The sequence below is a fragment of the Copadichromis virginalis genome, linkage group LG16 (genome assembly GCF_057382275.1).
Source record: "Copadichromis virginalis isolate Kocher_CV1m ecotype Utaka linkage group LG16, C_Virginalis_male_GT1.1, whole genome shotgun sequence".
Taxonomy (NCBI): domain Eukaryota; kingdom Metazoa; phylum Chordata; class Actinopteri; order Cichliformes; family Cichlidae; genus Copadichromis; species Copadichromis virginalis.
The window spans coordinates 9,861,339-9,877,042 of record NC_140633.1 but is presented as its reverse complement, the minus strand read 5'-3'; the positions used below and the strand labels follow the sequence as shown (position 1 = coordinate 9,877,042).

The window sequence follows — 15,704 nt, the reverse complement described above, 5'->3', positions numbered from 1 at the left end:
TGCCTCCTCTCAGCTGGAGGCCTGTATGAACTCAATGCACCCATGATTCAGCTCACCTGCTATCTTCCAACAAACACTGCCCCCCTGTGGCGCACAGCTGCTAGAGCCAAGCACATCCACAATTCATTTTGCCCAGTGACAGTCACATCGTACAGACTATATAAATAAAACACCAGTGGAGCCTAAGAGGAGAATGAAACAGGTAGATGCTTGTTGTTTGGATTGAGTGAGCCAAATCTGCAGTCTCACTGAGGGAGGAGGATGTGGATGTGTCAGGCCTCGTTCCCTGTTACAACTAGAAATGGGGATTCTCAGGAACCTACTGGGATAAAGTATAGATAAACTACACCCTCTAAGGTTTTAAATATCAGGGCATAATACAAAAATGATCTTGTTCGTAGGAGTTGAAATTACTGTATATGACAACTGATAATATCAAGCAGAAATTATTATTATTTTTTTTAAATCACCATTGTAGGCGTACATACACTTCATGCCTATCTACCTTACTTTTACGAGATAACAAACTCAGAAACGGCTACAAAACAGGTGGACACGACTGAATGTGCTTTCCTTTATTTGCAATAAAAAATAGGTATAAGAGCTCCCTTTACAAATACGCCAGGAAAATGCAGCACATTGTGAACACTGCTCCCATGCAGAGAGCACGTGACTGCAGTGGAGTCACAAACATTTGAAGAGGAAACGGCAACACAGAGAGAATATGCATTTATATGCACACTGACAATGTAATTATAGCCACGACCTAATCTGCTTAAAAGTCTGCATAAAGAGACTCAGGACGCTCTTTATTATTGACAACTGCTGAATTCCATCTGTAGGATAAATATATAGAAATCTCCTTTCAGACATTTAAGTAGAATTTTCTCATTTACATTCATTTTCTCACTAAGAAAATCCACACGTGCAAAATCATGTCATGAATTTTTAAAAACCTCCATTGCTCTTGTTTTCTTCCCCCCTTTTTGGCATGCTTCATATGTTATTGCTAACAGACACTGTGAGAGCTTGAAATTGTGGGTAGAAACCCAAATTTAACTACCAGGTACAAAGAAACTCCAATTTAAGGCCAATTTAAAAACAAGACAAACCAAAAAAGACAAACAAAAACTTTAAACATTATGCAAATTTGGGTTACAGGATCAATATTGTGCACCGATTTTAGGATTTTTAAATCAACAACTGTTGATGCCAAGTGCCAACAGAAACAGATCTGTAGCAGCAAAAACGTTTACAAAAGAAGAAAAAAAAAATTAACTCTTTGCAATTGTTCACATCGACATGTCTGTCAGGCATCAGAGATACATAGAAAGTGCTTGGGTGATTTCATATCAACATATCCAACTGCTCATTAGAAAAATCCAGGAATTCCATTACAGTGTGCATGTAAATGAACAGGAAGAGGATGAGAGAGAAAGATTGTTGAAACGTTCCTTAAATAAAACATTAAAAAGGCCTTAGAGTTACAATTATACACAGAAATTCACCCAAATTAAATTTGAACATATACATACACTTAAGGGCATAGCAGAGTGAGAGAAACAAACATAAAAATACACATCAGCCCCTATAACTACATCAGTCCCAAAGATATGCTACATTTAGGACATTAAAAATAAAATATCCAGATCAGCATTATCAGGATGCATTGTTATCTGCTCTTTCCTAAACGCTAGCACGACTTGAGTGATGGAGGTTTAAGCTTTAGTCTTACGCTCAATCGCTCTTCAGAACTAGTGCAGATGTAGAGTTGCACTTGATCTTACACACCGCAGTGTGTGATGGTTTTTAATGTTAGCATGAGTGAAATCACAGTCTCAACACAAAGGCTTTCATGGCATTCATTCCTTCCTTTCACACAATCTGAGGTACTGATGCTTATGCACCAGAGTTTCGGCTCAGGAAGATTTCAAGCGAGGCATCAGCTGTTTGTCCGCTTTTTTTTATTTTTTATTTATTTAATCCTTACCAAGTGGGCCGGGCAACCTGGCAGAAACACCTGTATCTGTCTTTTTATTGAAGAGTAGATGGAATCACAACGCTGAATCTGACTCCAGAGTAATTTAACTCCAGGGTAAATGGCCAAATTATAAATGTAATGCACACTGATTTTATTCTGAAAGCTCTGACAGGAAGTGTGGATTTCTATCTCCTCTTTTTTGCCGCCTTTTCGGGGTGTTGGTCTGCCCGAGTTGTTCCTCGTCCACCATGCTGTCTTCTTTAGAAAATAAGCTACACCTTTCATGATAAATACTGTAGGAGTGCGGTCCTAAATGTCACAAGTGAGCCTTATGAAATCTGTATAATATAAAGAAAACAAAAAGCTGATTCTGTATGTGTAGTCTTGGGGGAGGAAAAATATCTACAACCTACAGCCTGGCCAGTACATTCACATGTGCTGCCATCATGCAGTATTTTTGCATTTTCTTTCTTCACACATCGCTGGGGTTCGTTTGTTTTTGGTTCCCAGTCGTGAATCCTGAAGACTGCACAGCTCTGTTCCCATTTTGTTAAACACTGCTTAAAATGTATAGGAAAAAAATCCTCTTGAACCTGAACACACTGCTTATGTGAGAACAGGTTTTTGTTCCTTCATAAAAAGAGCCCATGTTGACCATAATGAAAGCATTCCTACTCAGCTCGATTGATTTTTCCTCCTACAAGACTGAAAACGCCACATCAAAGATCACTGGTTTAGAAGTGTGTTGTGGTCGGGTTCACTCATGAGTAGTGAAGCTGGTTGGGAGATGCTGGATAAAGAAAGAAAGCAGGAACACCTTCATGCCAGCGCTGTGACCCACCTGATACTCTCAGCAGAACTGACAGGCGTTCGGGAGGGCTACGTGACACAGGAATGAGCATCTGAGAATAAACTGACGCAGGAGAGAATGAACGAGTAAACACGTACAAAGTGAATCAGTCAAGGAGCGACCCGACGAATGACCGAACACGTTTCTGAACTGCATAGATGCCAGAGCGGTTCTTCCAAGCAGCTCCTCCATCACCGTGGCCTCTTGCGAGTGACAAAGATGAGGACTCTTCGGATGGCAATGAGGCGATCCTTGAGGGAGGTCATGGCCAGGATTGTGAGCTGGGCACGGTTTTCCAAGGGAAGAACAGCGAGCAGCCACCAGGACCAGGCTGGACCACTGGGACTGGCCTGTAGTACAACAAAGATTTGTTCAATTTAGAAACAGTTTACACAGATTAGAAAAACCTTCAGTGGTCACATGACTTAGCAAAGCCCTAGTTTTCTAATAGAGTCATTTTATGTGACTTTAGAAGACAACTCTTTGTTTGAAAACACACAGCTCTTCTATTTTGCCATCTGCAGCCAAAACAGTTACTCATGTAGGGTATTAAAAAGCATGCAAACACTGGGAACCTTGCCGAATATGAAATGCACACATCCATTCAAGAGCAAAAAGAATTTTCTGTGACTATTCCTGAGATGTTGCTGATTTTCTTTCTTTCCTGCCATCACAAGGTGTTTATCAAACTGCGCCTTTATTTATAAATGAAAATCCGTGAGTCAACACTGCACTTTCAGACCTGTGGGTCCGGGTCTTTGCTGGGAAGGTGTCCAAAGTGGCTGTGTATCTGACTCTTCATGTTGTCTTTCAGAGATGTGAACCAGCCGTTGGCCTGATCATACACGGAGTCGTGCAGCTTCAGAAGCTCTGTTAGCTCTTCCCCCGCCACCTGATCAGACAGACATATTTTATAAGCGTTTTAGAAAAAACAAACAAACAATGACATGTTTTTTTTCCGTTCATATGAAAGGACTACATTTGCCAGTGGCACACTAGCAGAGACTCAGGTTTGTTTTTCTTTGCACTGCTGAACAGTGACAGGCAAAAACCCCCCCGAGCTCTGCTTTGTGCCACTCTGATTGTCAGTAGTGTGATGTAAAGTGTCTGAAATGGTTCTACTGACAGAACATCAGCACATCGCTCCTCACGCCCACCTTCTTGTCTTCCAGGTACTCAATCTTAGCAGTGTTGTAACCATCTCTCTGGCCGTGGCTGAGGACCTTGAACCGTGACACGCCAATGGTGTCAGCCACTGAACGGCCGTCGGGAAAGAACTTCACGTCTCGCACCTGAAACACAGTATTTCATATCAGCACTCATATGATTTCTATCTGACTGCTCACAGGGACGCACAAGAAAATCTGTGAAGAAAGAAATACCTGCAGCATACAGCCATAGTCAGCAAAGCCTTTGAGCTCATCAGCGATGCACATGCCAAACTGCTTGGTACCAGTTTCCATTGAGCGGCGAATCATCAGGCGGTAGCGTGGCTCAAATACGTGCAGAGGGCAGGGGATGGTGGGGAAGGCCATGGTACACACAAAGATGGGCACTTCCTGGTTTAGACTGCAAGAGACACAGTGAAGAAATTGTTACTTTTTGTGTGTGTGTTTGAATAATCAATAGGTTTTCTAAAACAATCGTGAATGTGTGCACGGGTGTGTTAGTAAAACTGACTTGGAAAGCTCCTTCATCTCCTCTTCATGGATTTTCTTCCTCTCTGCCAGCTCATCTCCTAGGTAACGCTGCAGGACTTCCTCCATCAGCAGGGTCTTGTTGTAGCCCCTGCTAGCTAGATACTGTAAAAATACACAATAGCACATTTTCCTGCACATGAGCATTACAAAGAAAAATATTACCGTCAATTTATTATTAAAGATTTTATTCATTCATTCTTTTCCTGAATAAGTGAAACCTGCATTTTTTTTGTCTAATCGACAGTTCAAAACACCTTCCATCACATGCTACATTAAACATTGTGAACACAGAAAAGAAAAACACTAAACAGGAGTCACACTGACATCACTACCCTCTATGAACAAGTGTACCTCAGACAGATTCTCCTTGCACAGAGGACAGTTGGGATTGTGGTCCAGACAGCGTTCCAGACATTTGAGGCAGAAGGTGTGACCACAGGGAGTGGCCACAGGCTCGTAAAACAATCTGGACGACAAATGAGCAAAAGCACCCAGCAGAATGCCAACATGACAAACTTGCACACACTAATTTAACAGGTCTTAAGCTGCAAATGCTGAAACTGAACTGGGTGAGCTTACCTCATGCAGAGTGAACACTCCAGGTCTCCACTGTCCAACAGCTCAGCAGGAACTGATCTACCTCCACAAGCAGCAGTGGTCTGACGGATCTCCCCCTCATCTGCACAATAAATTATCATCCTCAGCACAAGTTTGAGCAAAGCAAGATTCCTCTTTACCTCAGCAGCACATCAAGTACAAACATTAACGTCTGTATTGTTGGCAAAAGTAGGCTCGGGAGTTTTCTTCAGTAGCGGAATAAAATGATTCATTGAAATAAATCATTTTAATTCATATGGAAAATGCAAAATTTGCTTTTCATTGTTTTCTAACATAACTAAAAGACCAAAACTTATTTCTGTAGAGATGAGAAACTGTTTCTAAATGAGCCGATCAAATTTAATGCCTCATCTACTGAATAAGAACGGCCCCTGGCTGGTAAACAGAACAGCTGCAGTCCACCATCGTCATACCCTCTAGAGCAGCTTCTGCTAACACCAAAACTAAAACATCTTAAGAAGAGAGGGAAAAAAACTCTGTTGTTACCAAGAGCAAACACAATGCACTCCTGCTATATGAAGAACTGAGACAAAGAGACACTTATTTTGAAGCCAATCTCCTCCCAGCAGTAGACAAATCATTAGTGTTAACATGCTGCATGTCTAATGTGTCTTAAATGGTACGCTCAGAGGCAAGTGTTGTGCTGAAACTAATTCTGCAGGACAATCAGACACTGTGGAAATGTTAATGAACTCAAACGTGTAAAACGCTGTGTAGAAAAGAACTGTGCAACAGAAAATACTGTTTAATAGTGATTATATGTCCAAAAAACTCCCTCTGAGGAATTTCTCAGCTGTGGTGCTGTATAATGATTATATAAGCATCCAACCTAATCGTACACACCATAAATCCCATATCATAAAGCTGTCATCAATTCAATATACCCCTGCAAGATGTGGGTGTGTTTTGGGGATATTGCACCAAATATGAGGATTTAATAAAATACCCATCTAGATAAGCTATACTGCATAGTAACGCAGGTATCTGTAGATACATGTGAGCCTCATGGAAGAGCTGTGCGTAGCTGATGAATCTTAACGTTTAAGACCGCCACAGCTTTCTAGTCCATTACCTAACGAACCTGATTTGCGTGACCTACATTCTGAACATCCGCTTTTCATTTTCTTGACACAGATCTCGTTTTAAATAGTAACACTACATGCTAATGCTATTTGGAAAATTACATGACTGTGACTCATTTTCCTTTCATTATGCAGCCAAGATTTGGGTAAAATTACGCCCTCGTATTTTGCTGTTACACTTGAAATAGAAAACAGCTTTTCGCAAATTTTCTGGACAGATGTGACGACTAAGGATTTCTCAGTGTACGTTCAAATTTAACACCTCTGCACTGCTCAGAAAAGAGGGAGAAGAAGCAAAATGCCAGCAACCTGCTGTCCTAATCCATGATCAATATAACAATAAGAAAAACATAATGTAACTCATCAGTTTAAATGAACCATTCAGTATCTCACAATGTCAGTGAATACACTAAATTACGAAATTAGATTTTGGTCCTGAGTAGTCAGATTAGCTCAAGTTACTGGAGGCTGAGTCAGAATCCTAAAAACCCAAATAAGGACTCCTTAAGAAACTTTTAGAATCCTTCAATATCTGATCTCTTTCAAAGAAACCAAAGAAATTCTTCAAAACATCATTGCTATTCATGTCTTTATGTATGCAAAAACTGTTCTGTACATCAACTGTGGTTCAAATCATGAAAGGGAGAGCATGTGATGATGCAGCACTGTTTGAGCCAAAGAGCAGCATTTCCACCAACTGAAGAATACACTCATTCTCCGAAAGGAGTAATTCCTGGTACTATGTGTTCCATTTCTTTCGCAACTTTAAGCATCCTAATTGAATATGGAGTGCCAATTAGGGCTGGGCCATATTATACCGTTCACAGTAATACCGGTATAATGTTAGGCAACGATAGGAAAATGAAATATCGCGATAGAATATGAGTAAAACGCGCATGCGCAGTGCCTTTGTTTTCATACGCACATGGCCGATTGTTGAGTGAAACAGATGAACCAGAATTGGTTTGTAAAAATGGTGCAACTTCAGTGATGTGGAACTGGTTTGGTGTTTGTCCGTCAGATACACGACGAAGCACATTTTTTGCAGAACATGCAAGCGGCCGTCGTTATTGTCGTATTTGTCGGACTAAGATGCTCTTAAATCTGGGAGTAATCTGGGTCCTAAACCCCGTATTTCTCAGGTCAAACAACACTGCAGCATCACTGAGAGTTAAAAACTGTCTAAATTCTTTCATCTTTAATAAAACGATCAGCATTGCTGCTTTACCAGGTGTAACTATGAAGTTTAACTTCCAGGCATCCATGAAAACAAAATTTATTACATTTAACGGAGTTAGAAGTTAGCAGGAAGCTAGCGGAAGTTAGCTCGCTAGTTTCGCTAGTTACCCAAGCATGATATAGCATGTTCTGACTGAGAGATTTCTGAAAAAAATCAAACGTACAGCTCTGCTATCACTTCCAACATAAATGAAGACAGGAAACTAAACAGCAGTGACGTTTGTAGGGTTACTGAAGTTGGGCTAGCTGGTATATAATGATGTGCTACGTGATCGCTAGCGACACAGCTATGTTAGCATAACATAAACAGTGAAGCTGGAGGACGAACACTAACACTTTTCCACTTATAAAAGTTAACGTGAAGGTTCTTCATGGTTAGAGACAAATGCAATCGCATGGCAGGATGCTGTAAACGGACCAAACTTCAGTCAGGAGAACAACTGAGATAATCCATCCACAATACGAGGTTAGTCATTAATATACTGCAACAACATGGGAATAGAGCAGCTGCCAGAGAATTCAACATTAATGAAACAATGGTACAGAAGTGGAGGAAGCAAGAAGAATGAGTTTAATAAAGTTTGATTTATCTGACTGCTTTGTTTCGCTTAATGTGCCTTATAATCCCGTGCACTTTATGGTCCGAAAAATACGTACTGCACACTGCAGTTTAATGTTGCAAAGCACCTCTTTTTAACTTCAGTGGATATTATACATGGTTATGCTCAGGATATGTCAGCACATTTCTACTGGAAATGCCTTTTGGTTAAACTTTCAGCAAGGAATTTGCATTTGCACTGTTACATTTTTATAAAGCTTTAATGTACATAAAAACCAGCTTCTTGTTTAAGTGAAAATAAATGGAAGGTTGTCTTTTTGCACTAGTAATGTTGTGGAGTTGTATTTTGTCTCGCATCAATTATATCGTCAGTTATATCGTTATCGCAAATTTTCAAATATATATCGTGATAAATATTTTTGGCCATATCGCCCTGCTCTAGTGCCAATGATGATAAAACAACCCTACCACAAATATCTACATTTTACCTTTTTCCACTACAGAGGTTAATGTAAAGAAATAAAATTATATTTAACTGAATTATTTTGGTTTCATACCAGCTCTGAGAAGTTTAGAGGGAGGGCTGAAGGTTGCTGAAAGTTCATCACTCTTGTGTTTCCTCTTAAGGCCACCAGGGGGTGCTGGCAGTGCAGCCAAAACATCAGCCAGGCTCTTTGTGCTGCCCTCCCCTGGAGAAGGGTCCGATTTACCAGCAGACAGAGCACAGAGTCTGGAGGATGAGTCGTCCACTGGAGGGCTTTTAGTCACAGTGAACTCTGAGTCCTGGAAACACAAACACACAGACAGAAAAATACGTTAGCATATCAGGTGGATTAAAAAAAAGAAAAGAAAAAGAATGATTAGTTCAAAAGCGCCTTTGTGGAAGATCATATTCAGAATTATAGAGAGTATTAGATGCTACTACAACAACTCTCACTCGAGTAGTTTTGGGGTTGGTTGCAACAGATGTAGTTGTTAAGACCACTTGTATATCCATGTATCAAGATTCAAACACCTTATAAATAGCTACTTTTTTTTCCCTTCTTCCTTATTCACAAGCGCCAACCGCAGCGAGTACTTTGATTTGGCAGATTCTTATACATATACAGTTACCTGTGAGGAGGATGAGCCTGGTTTCTGTGGAAGTGGCCTCAGGGAACTGAGCAAGGCAGGAGGTTTGATGAGACGCGTAGCCAGGCCTCCTTGCAGAGGGTGCAACGGCGTTGGAAGATCCTCATTCTCAAATACAGAGGAGAACAGCTCGCCCAGGACCTTCAAGGTGAAAGAAAACAGGTGGCTAATTAACAATCGCAAAGAAGTAAGCACAGGAAAATTTACCACAAGAAAGTCACCAAAAACAGGATCAAAGACAGCTGTATACTCATTTGCACTCCCCATTTATATCACTCTCAGGAAAACTGAAGAAAGCAGAAGGCTTTAACTTAAAGCACTTACACTTTCTTAAATCATATTTTGAACAAAATCGATTTTATTCCCATTTCCTTTAAAGGGTAGAGCCATATACAGAGAGGCTTTGTAATGACACTGGCAATAGCAGAATTTACAAATGAGAAACCTTCTTTCAGCTGCAAAACTGAGCATCAGCAAAACTAATTATTCTATCACGTAGTTATGTGGGCAGCGCATGGTTAGCGCCGTTGTCTCACAGCATGATCTCCCTGTGCCAGTTTTCTCCAGGATCCCCAGTTTCCTCTCATGCTCCCAGGACATGCAAGTTTATTTAAAAGCTTATCCGACTATAGTTTGTTAAGAGGTTCTGAGAATTATGACATGTTTTAGTCTGTATCAAATTACATATTTCACACCAACAACTGGTTCTGTCTTACCTTCTGAGCTTCCAGTTTCACTTTGGCCCAGTCGGGCTTTAGTGCCACACACAGGAAATACTCTTGTAAGGCTTCATCTTTCCGGCCTGCTTTACTCAGTGCTGTAGCTTTCAGATAGTGAGCCTAAAAATGACAGAAAACTTGTGTTTGATTTTTGAGGCATGGGCTGTGATAATGACATTTCTAATAATAACAAGATTAAACCAAATGTCCCTCCTTTATGACGTTTTGAAATTTACAGTTTAGAGAATTTGTTACCCAGATACACAACTATTACTGGTACACGCACTGACCCCTTGAATAAAGTAATAAAAAGGAACATTTTTTCCTCCTCGTGACATGCAAATTCTAAAAATGTGACCACACGATAATGTGTGTTGAGTGGATGGACACTGGTCCAGGGTATCTGACTATGGCAGAGAACCTGCGTGTCACAGAAGGTCAAGAACATCATTGTACCATTATTAGTTTCAGCATCTTTTTATTGCCAGAAATAATGACTGGTAATACAGGAAGCAGAATATTTATTCACGGTTTATTTTTATACAGAGAAGTAGGTTAAGCAAACCATGCCACACACCACAGCATTTATAACCTAAGCTAGTTTGCATTACCTGTTCCTAGATGAGCTTTTAACACACACACACACACACACACACACACACACACACACACACACACACACACACACACACACACACACACACACACACACACACACACACACACACACACACACACACACACCTTAAACAACAAATTATATTAAATTATAGACACCAACAGCACAGGGCAGAGACTGCAGTATAATAAAGGTAAAATAAGACTGCACGTCCAATTCATCTTTAAAAACCGTTTTAGTTTAAGTTTATAATGATCTCAATCAGGCTTCAGTTTGAGTTCTGTAAGCTAATAGTTCCACATGTTAATAAGACAAATAGAAAAATGCCATTTTCCAAAATGATTTCTGTGCCCTGCAGTTTCTAACAGATGTGCTGCACGTTACTGAAGCCAAACCTCGAACAGGAACCACAAAGTCACAGCCGAATATGTGAGCATTTGTATAATAATTGTGGATTAGCAAATTGCAACAAACATTGAAATACTGCAATCTTGCTGGCTTCTTATCCAGAATTTGCCCATTTGTATTTCATCATAAGAGGCCTGACTGTTTGAAGTGATGCTTGTGACCAAAAGGTTACACAATAACTAATAACAATGAGAATGTATAAAAAGGGACTGACAGCATGAAATGGCAAATATAAGTTTGTTTTTGCAACTTTGGTCACATTTGAGCAGCTGGACTCTCAGTGACAACTACTGAATGCTGCAGCACTTAATATGAAATGTGACCATTATCTTTAGTCTTGGTCTTCATTCTCACTCAGGTACATTTAATTTTGTCCTATAAATCACTTCAAACTTTTCCCCAGTTCAAATTGTTCATCTTACCTCTGTCCACAGGGTTTTTAGCCTGCAGAGACTGCTGGCATCCTGCACTGCCTGGCTGAAATTCTGCATCTCCAGGTGCAACTCAGCCCGCTGATGCAACAGTCTGCCTGAAGAGGGCACTGTATACACAGGGATGAACAGACATCAGTTCATTGGATAGGTCTCCAGGCAATAGACTGTTTTTTCTAGGTCTAGGAGAAGTAGGGCAATAATGTAACATGTGGCATGAGACCAGTTACACGTGTTAGAACACCATCTAACTTATGTTACAACTCTAATAACTGACATCAGCCACATTAACATTTAGTCTCATCTGCTTGGAATGCATGCCTACATAAACACACTGCTTCATGCATCACGTACGCAAATTATGCACTTTACTAATGATCAGATAAAGTACACACTGTACCTAAGTTGGACTTGTCGTGCGTTACTTAACCAAACTGTCATCACTGGTTTCTTTGAGAAGGATGAAAAAGTTCCAGCCTAAAGTATATTTAACCCACTTTGTCTGAATGGCTTTTAGTTGTCAATAAGCAAAATAACACTCGCTGTCATCTAAGATTTCAAAGCGACCTGATAGTTAGTTCATAACATAATATACAAGTTGAACAGGTATTCATAACGAAAGAAAGACATTTGTGGAACAGCTAAAAATGGCACATGGTTGTAAAGAAACAGGAAGAAAAGTTTGCAGAAGTTTAGATGCTCAGTTGCCACCGTCTTCTAGTTTCATTACTAAGTGTGTGTATGTGTACACAACAGAGCCAATGTTTCAGTGCAGAAAAAGCAACGCAGTTTCTACAATATCCGTGCAGCTTAATAAGGGGTTCAGAAATCTGGTGTCTGAACCTCTTTGGCAAACTTTGCCCATAGGATCAGGACAATCAACCAAAGTATGACAGTAAACAAACAAGAGGACCAGCCTATCATCAATGTGTGGGACATAATAGTTGAGGGAAAGTATAGTATAGAAAGAACTACATGGCTCCGTTACCATAAAAACCGCAACTAATAACATTTTTTGAGACTCATCATTTATCTGACTGCATTTTCTCCATCTCTTTACACAGATGGAGACCATTTGCAAAAATGTAAGACTATGCTTTACATGCCATACCCTTGCACACCACACATATCAGGACATATTATCTGCTAAATTTATAATTCAATTACATGCAATCCAAATGACAGATACCAGACAGCCTCCTGCTGTCTTTGTTGGGAAAACACTGGCTGGCAGTGACAAAACTGTGAAAGCACTCTGTCCTCCCATCACCCAGAGTCATTCACAAGACAGAAGGCATGAATCAGTATTGATCTGGGGAGAGAAATGCCTGAAAGGATGCCACAGGGATGGTGCATAGTCCTTTTATCTGAACTGTGATTTCAGAATTTTCAGCTAAATCAGGCTGATCAGTTTTATAAAATGACATTAAAGTGAGAACAGCAGAGAAAACCAAAGAGGAGTCTGAAAAAAGAATTACAATTAAAAGCTGCTTTAATAAGTAGGCCAGATGTGGGAGGGGAAGGAGGAGTCCGTTTTAACTTTCTGAGGATTCAAACTGTGCAACATGATCTTGCCATGGCCCATGATTAATGAAACACACTGGCTGCCTTTATGTAATGTGCCAACATAACAGAACACTCCGTTTTATAATGTTCAGGACAATTTGTCCTTAAAGTTACCAGAAAAATAAATAAATAAAATAAATGAATAAATAAACATGAAGCAAATGAGGGTGTTAAAATAGGCTGTTGTTTTTCTGTTTAAGTACAATTAATGACCAACTACCGTTCACCCAAACGTTACCCAACACTGCTTATCCAACACCATACATAAGGGGAGGAGTTAAGGGTTATGTCAAACCAGAGACAATACGATGACCTTCTTCTAGAAGGACACTGACCCAACCCGGCCAGACAAATCTGATGAATGTATTCATACAGTAGCGACTGAGCAAATAAAATTTTCAGTTTACATAACGGAGATCACATAACAGTGGAAAAACTAAGTGAGACATCAGGTCCAGAGAACTACATACAGACGTCCCCTCTGCAGCTCTGTGAAAACAGCACAGCCCTGCCAACTATAAAGAGAAAAGCAGCATTAAACAACCGCTTTGCTGTTTCTTGCGTGCACGGGTAGGCTGTGTACTGCTTTGGTAAAAAGGGACGGCACGTCACGTAACACCACACCTCGGTACAATCCAGATAGGAGGGGGTGGCGCCCCTCATCGGTGACACTGAGAAGTTAAGACTTAAAAAGTAGGTCATTGCACAAAAACATTACACTTTTAATTGCAATCTGTCAAGTTAAACACTGGAATTAGCACAGGGTTATCTCTCGGTGCGCATGTAGTGGCTGTGTGCAGTCTTACCTAGATCCACTGCTCCGTTGTATTTCTCCAGAGCCTCTAAAAGATTCTGCTTTTTCCACGAATCCTCTCCTTCGATCCATAATTTCCTAGCTTTACTCTCAGTTGCAAACAGTTTGTCCAAGAGGCCACTGAGTACAACGTTTATTCTCCGGCCGTTCGGCAGTCCTTTCCTGCTCAGATTTTGTTTGCAGTGTACACAGTTTGTGACAGAGTCGTCATCTGTGCAGCGTTTGCAGAAAGTGTGTCCACACTCCACGGTTGTAGGCTCGTGGAGCAAACACTTGCAGAGCTGACAGGAAAACAAGTCCAGGGCTTCATCATCCTCACACTCCCCACTATTTTGAAACCCGTCTTCCCCGCTGCTGCTTTTATTGCTCCCGTTTACAGTGGCGTGGATGCCCAGCTCTTTCTCACGCAGAGTTCGGGCGATGGTTTCCACCAGGAGTTGAAGCTCCTCCGGGCGCAGCTTGCCAAGGCTGGCCGCTGTACAGTACGAGTCCAACGCTTCGGATATCCGCCCGGCACGGGATAGCGAGTCGGCCTTCCTCAAACACAAGCCCCTGTCAGGCTGCTGGAGATCTGCGAGTTGGGAGCTATAGATCTCTACGGCCAAGTTGAAGTCCCCGGCCCGACTGACCTCTTCTGCTACCTCCAACATTTCAGGGCAGATCCCCGCAGCTCCTGGATTGGAGAGCGGGTGGACGAACGCTTCGCCCTGGTGAGACCTTAGTCCGGTCTCCATCTTCTTCTCCCGACGGGAAAATCAGACGCTTAGAAGACTATGAGAGTCACTGAGAACATGGCACAAGCACACAAACTCCCCACCATAAGAAATCATTTCCCCAGTTATTGCACACTATCTTTAGCGTTTTTAAATGTCAACCCAGACTTCCAGTTGTGTCCAACTCTCAGTGATGGCCATGAGTCCGATCCATAAGACCTCAACCCAGATAAAACAGGGGGCCTGTGTAGCATGGCTGGTCCTCGATAAGTCCCAGTATCTGATGTAGTTTCACTGCAAACACCTGGAGGTTGAAGGTCGGCGTTATTTATTACAAAAACTTTCAGCGTATCGAGGACGTCATCGCTCCCTTTACAACGCGGAGGTAGTTTTATTTATGTCCCGTCTAAAGACAGAAACTTCTTTAGAAGAAGAAAAAAACCACACACACACAAAATGAATCTACGGCATGTTTAGGTACGAACCGGTGGGTAAAATCCAAGGAGCTTAGTAAATAAGCAGCTTAATTTCCATGGATCGTGCTAACTCGTAGTTATGATGGTAAATGTCCGCAATAAAGGTCAGGTTTCGAGCCACAGAAGTCCCATATAGAGTGGATAAATGCTAGACCCACAAGCTCATCATTTCTCCAAGAAGTCACAGCTGATCGGCCGCGTTTATATAAGAGAGCCCGGGAGCAGTTAAGTCCGGGGAGCCAGCTAACGTTACTACTGGCTAACTGGACAACACATACTGCCACTTCGCAGTTTGTTAAACTCCGGAACTCTTTCCGAACCGATATCCCCCAAAAATGTGCATTTACACGACCTCGAAAGTCATTTCTTCGTCTTTTATGGCGAGGAAACCCAAACAAAAACAAAGCTCTCGCCGAAGGTATCCATCTTGGTTGTTAGCCAGCTAGCTTTGAGCTGCTAAAGGTTCTGCTTTGGGATTTCGCATACAATTCGCCGAAGCAGACGCAAGACCACACGTGACACACGAGACAAGCTCCTATTGGCCCTTTATGTGGCTCACTTATATAACTCAATAATATTGTATAACCTTTGCAGATATCGCTGAATGAGTGTCTGTGTGCGTTACCAAAAAGACACTTCACGTTTTTTAAATTTAAACGAGGTCTCACACATGATATTACAAAAATAGCCTCGAGTAAAACAAGAGAACGCAGCTTTCGGTTCTGGTTGAGTTACTTTATTCACTTTAACTTATAGTTTCATCTGTGGGAGTTGATTCATTGTTTTATGTAATGCTTT

At 41.2% G+C, this 15,704-nt stretch overlaps 1 protein-coding gene across 1 annotated transcript; it reads right to left on the bottom strand.

Annotated features, from left to right (window-relative positions):
- Positions 1-560: 560 nt before the first annotated feature.
- Positions 561-15,398, bottom strand: lonrf2 (LON peptidase N-terminal domain and ring finger 2). Its single transcript, XM_085435217.1, has 12 exons — positions 13,710-15,398; positions 11,329-11,447; positions 9,877-9,999; positions 9,143-9,301; positions 8,587-8,812; positions 5,111-5,210; positions 4,883-4,997; positions 4,512-4,633; positions 4,214-4,400; positions 3,989-4,123; positions 3,574-3,723; positions 561-3,181 (listed from the first exon to the last, which is right to left on the bottom strand). The coding sequence occupies exons 1-12, from the start codon at positions 14,449-14,451 to the stop codon at positions 3,023-3,025; spliced, it is 2,337 nt and encodes a 778-aa protein (XP_085291343.1). The 5' UTR covers positions 14,452-15,398; the 3' UTR covers positions 561-3,022.
- Between the last annotated feature and the right edge of the window lie 306 nt (positions 15,399-15,704).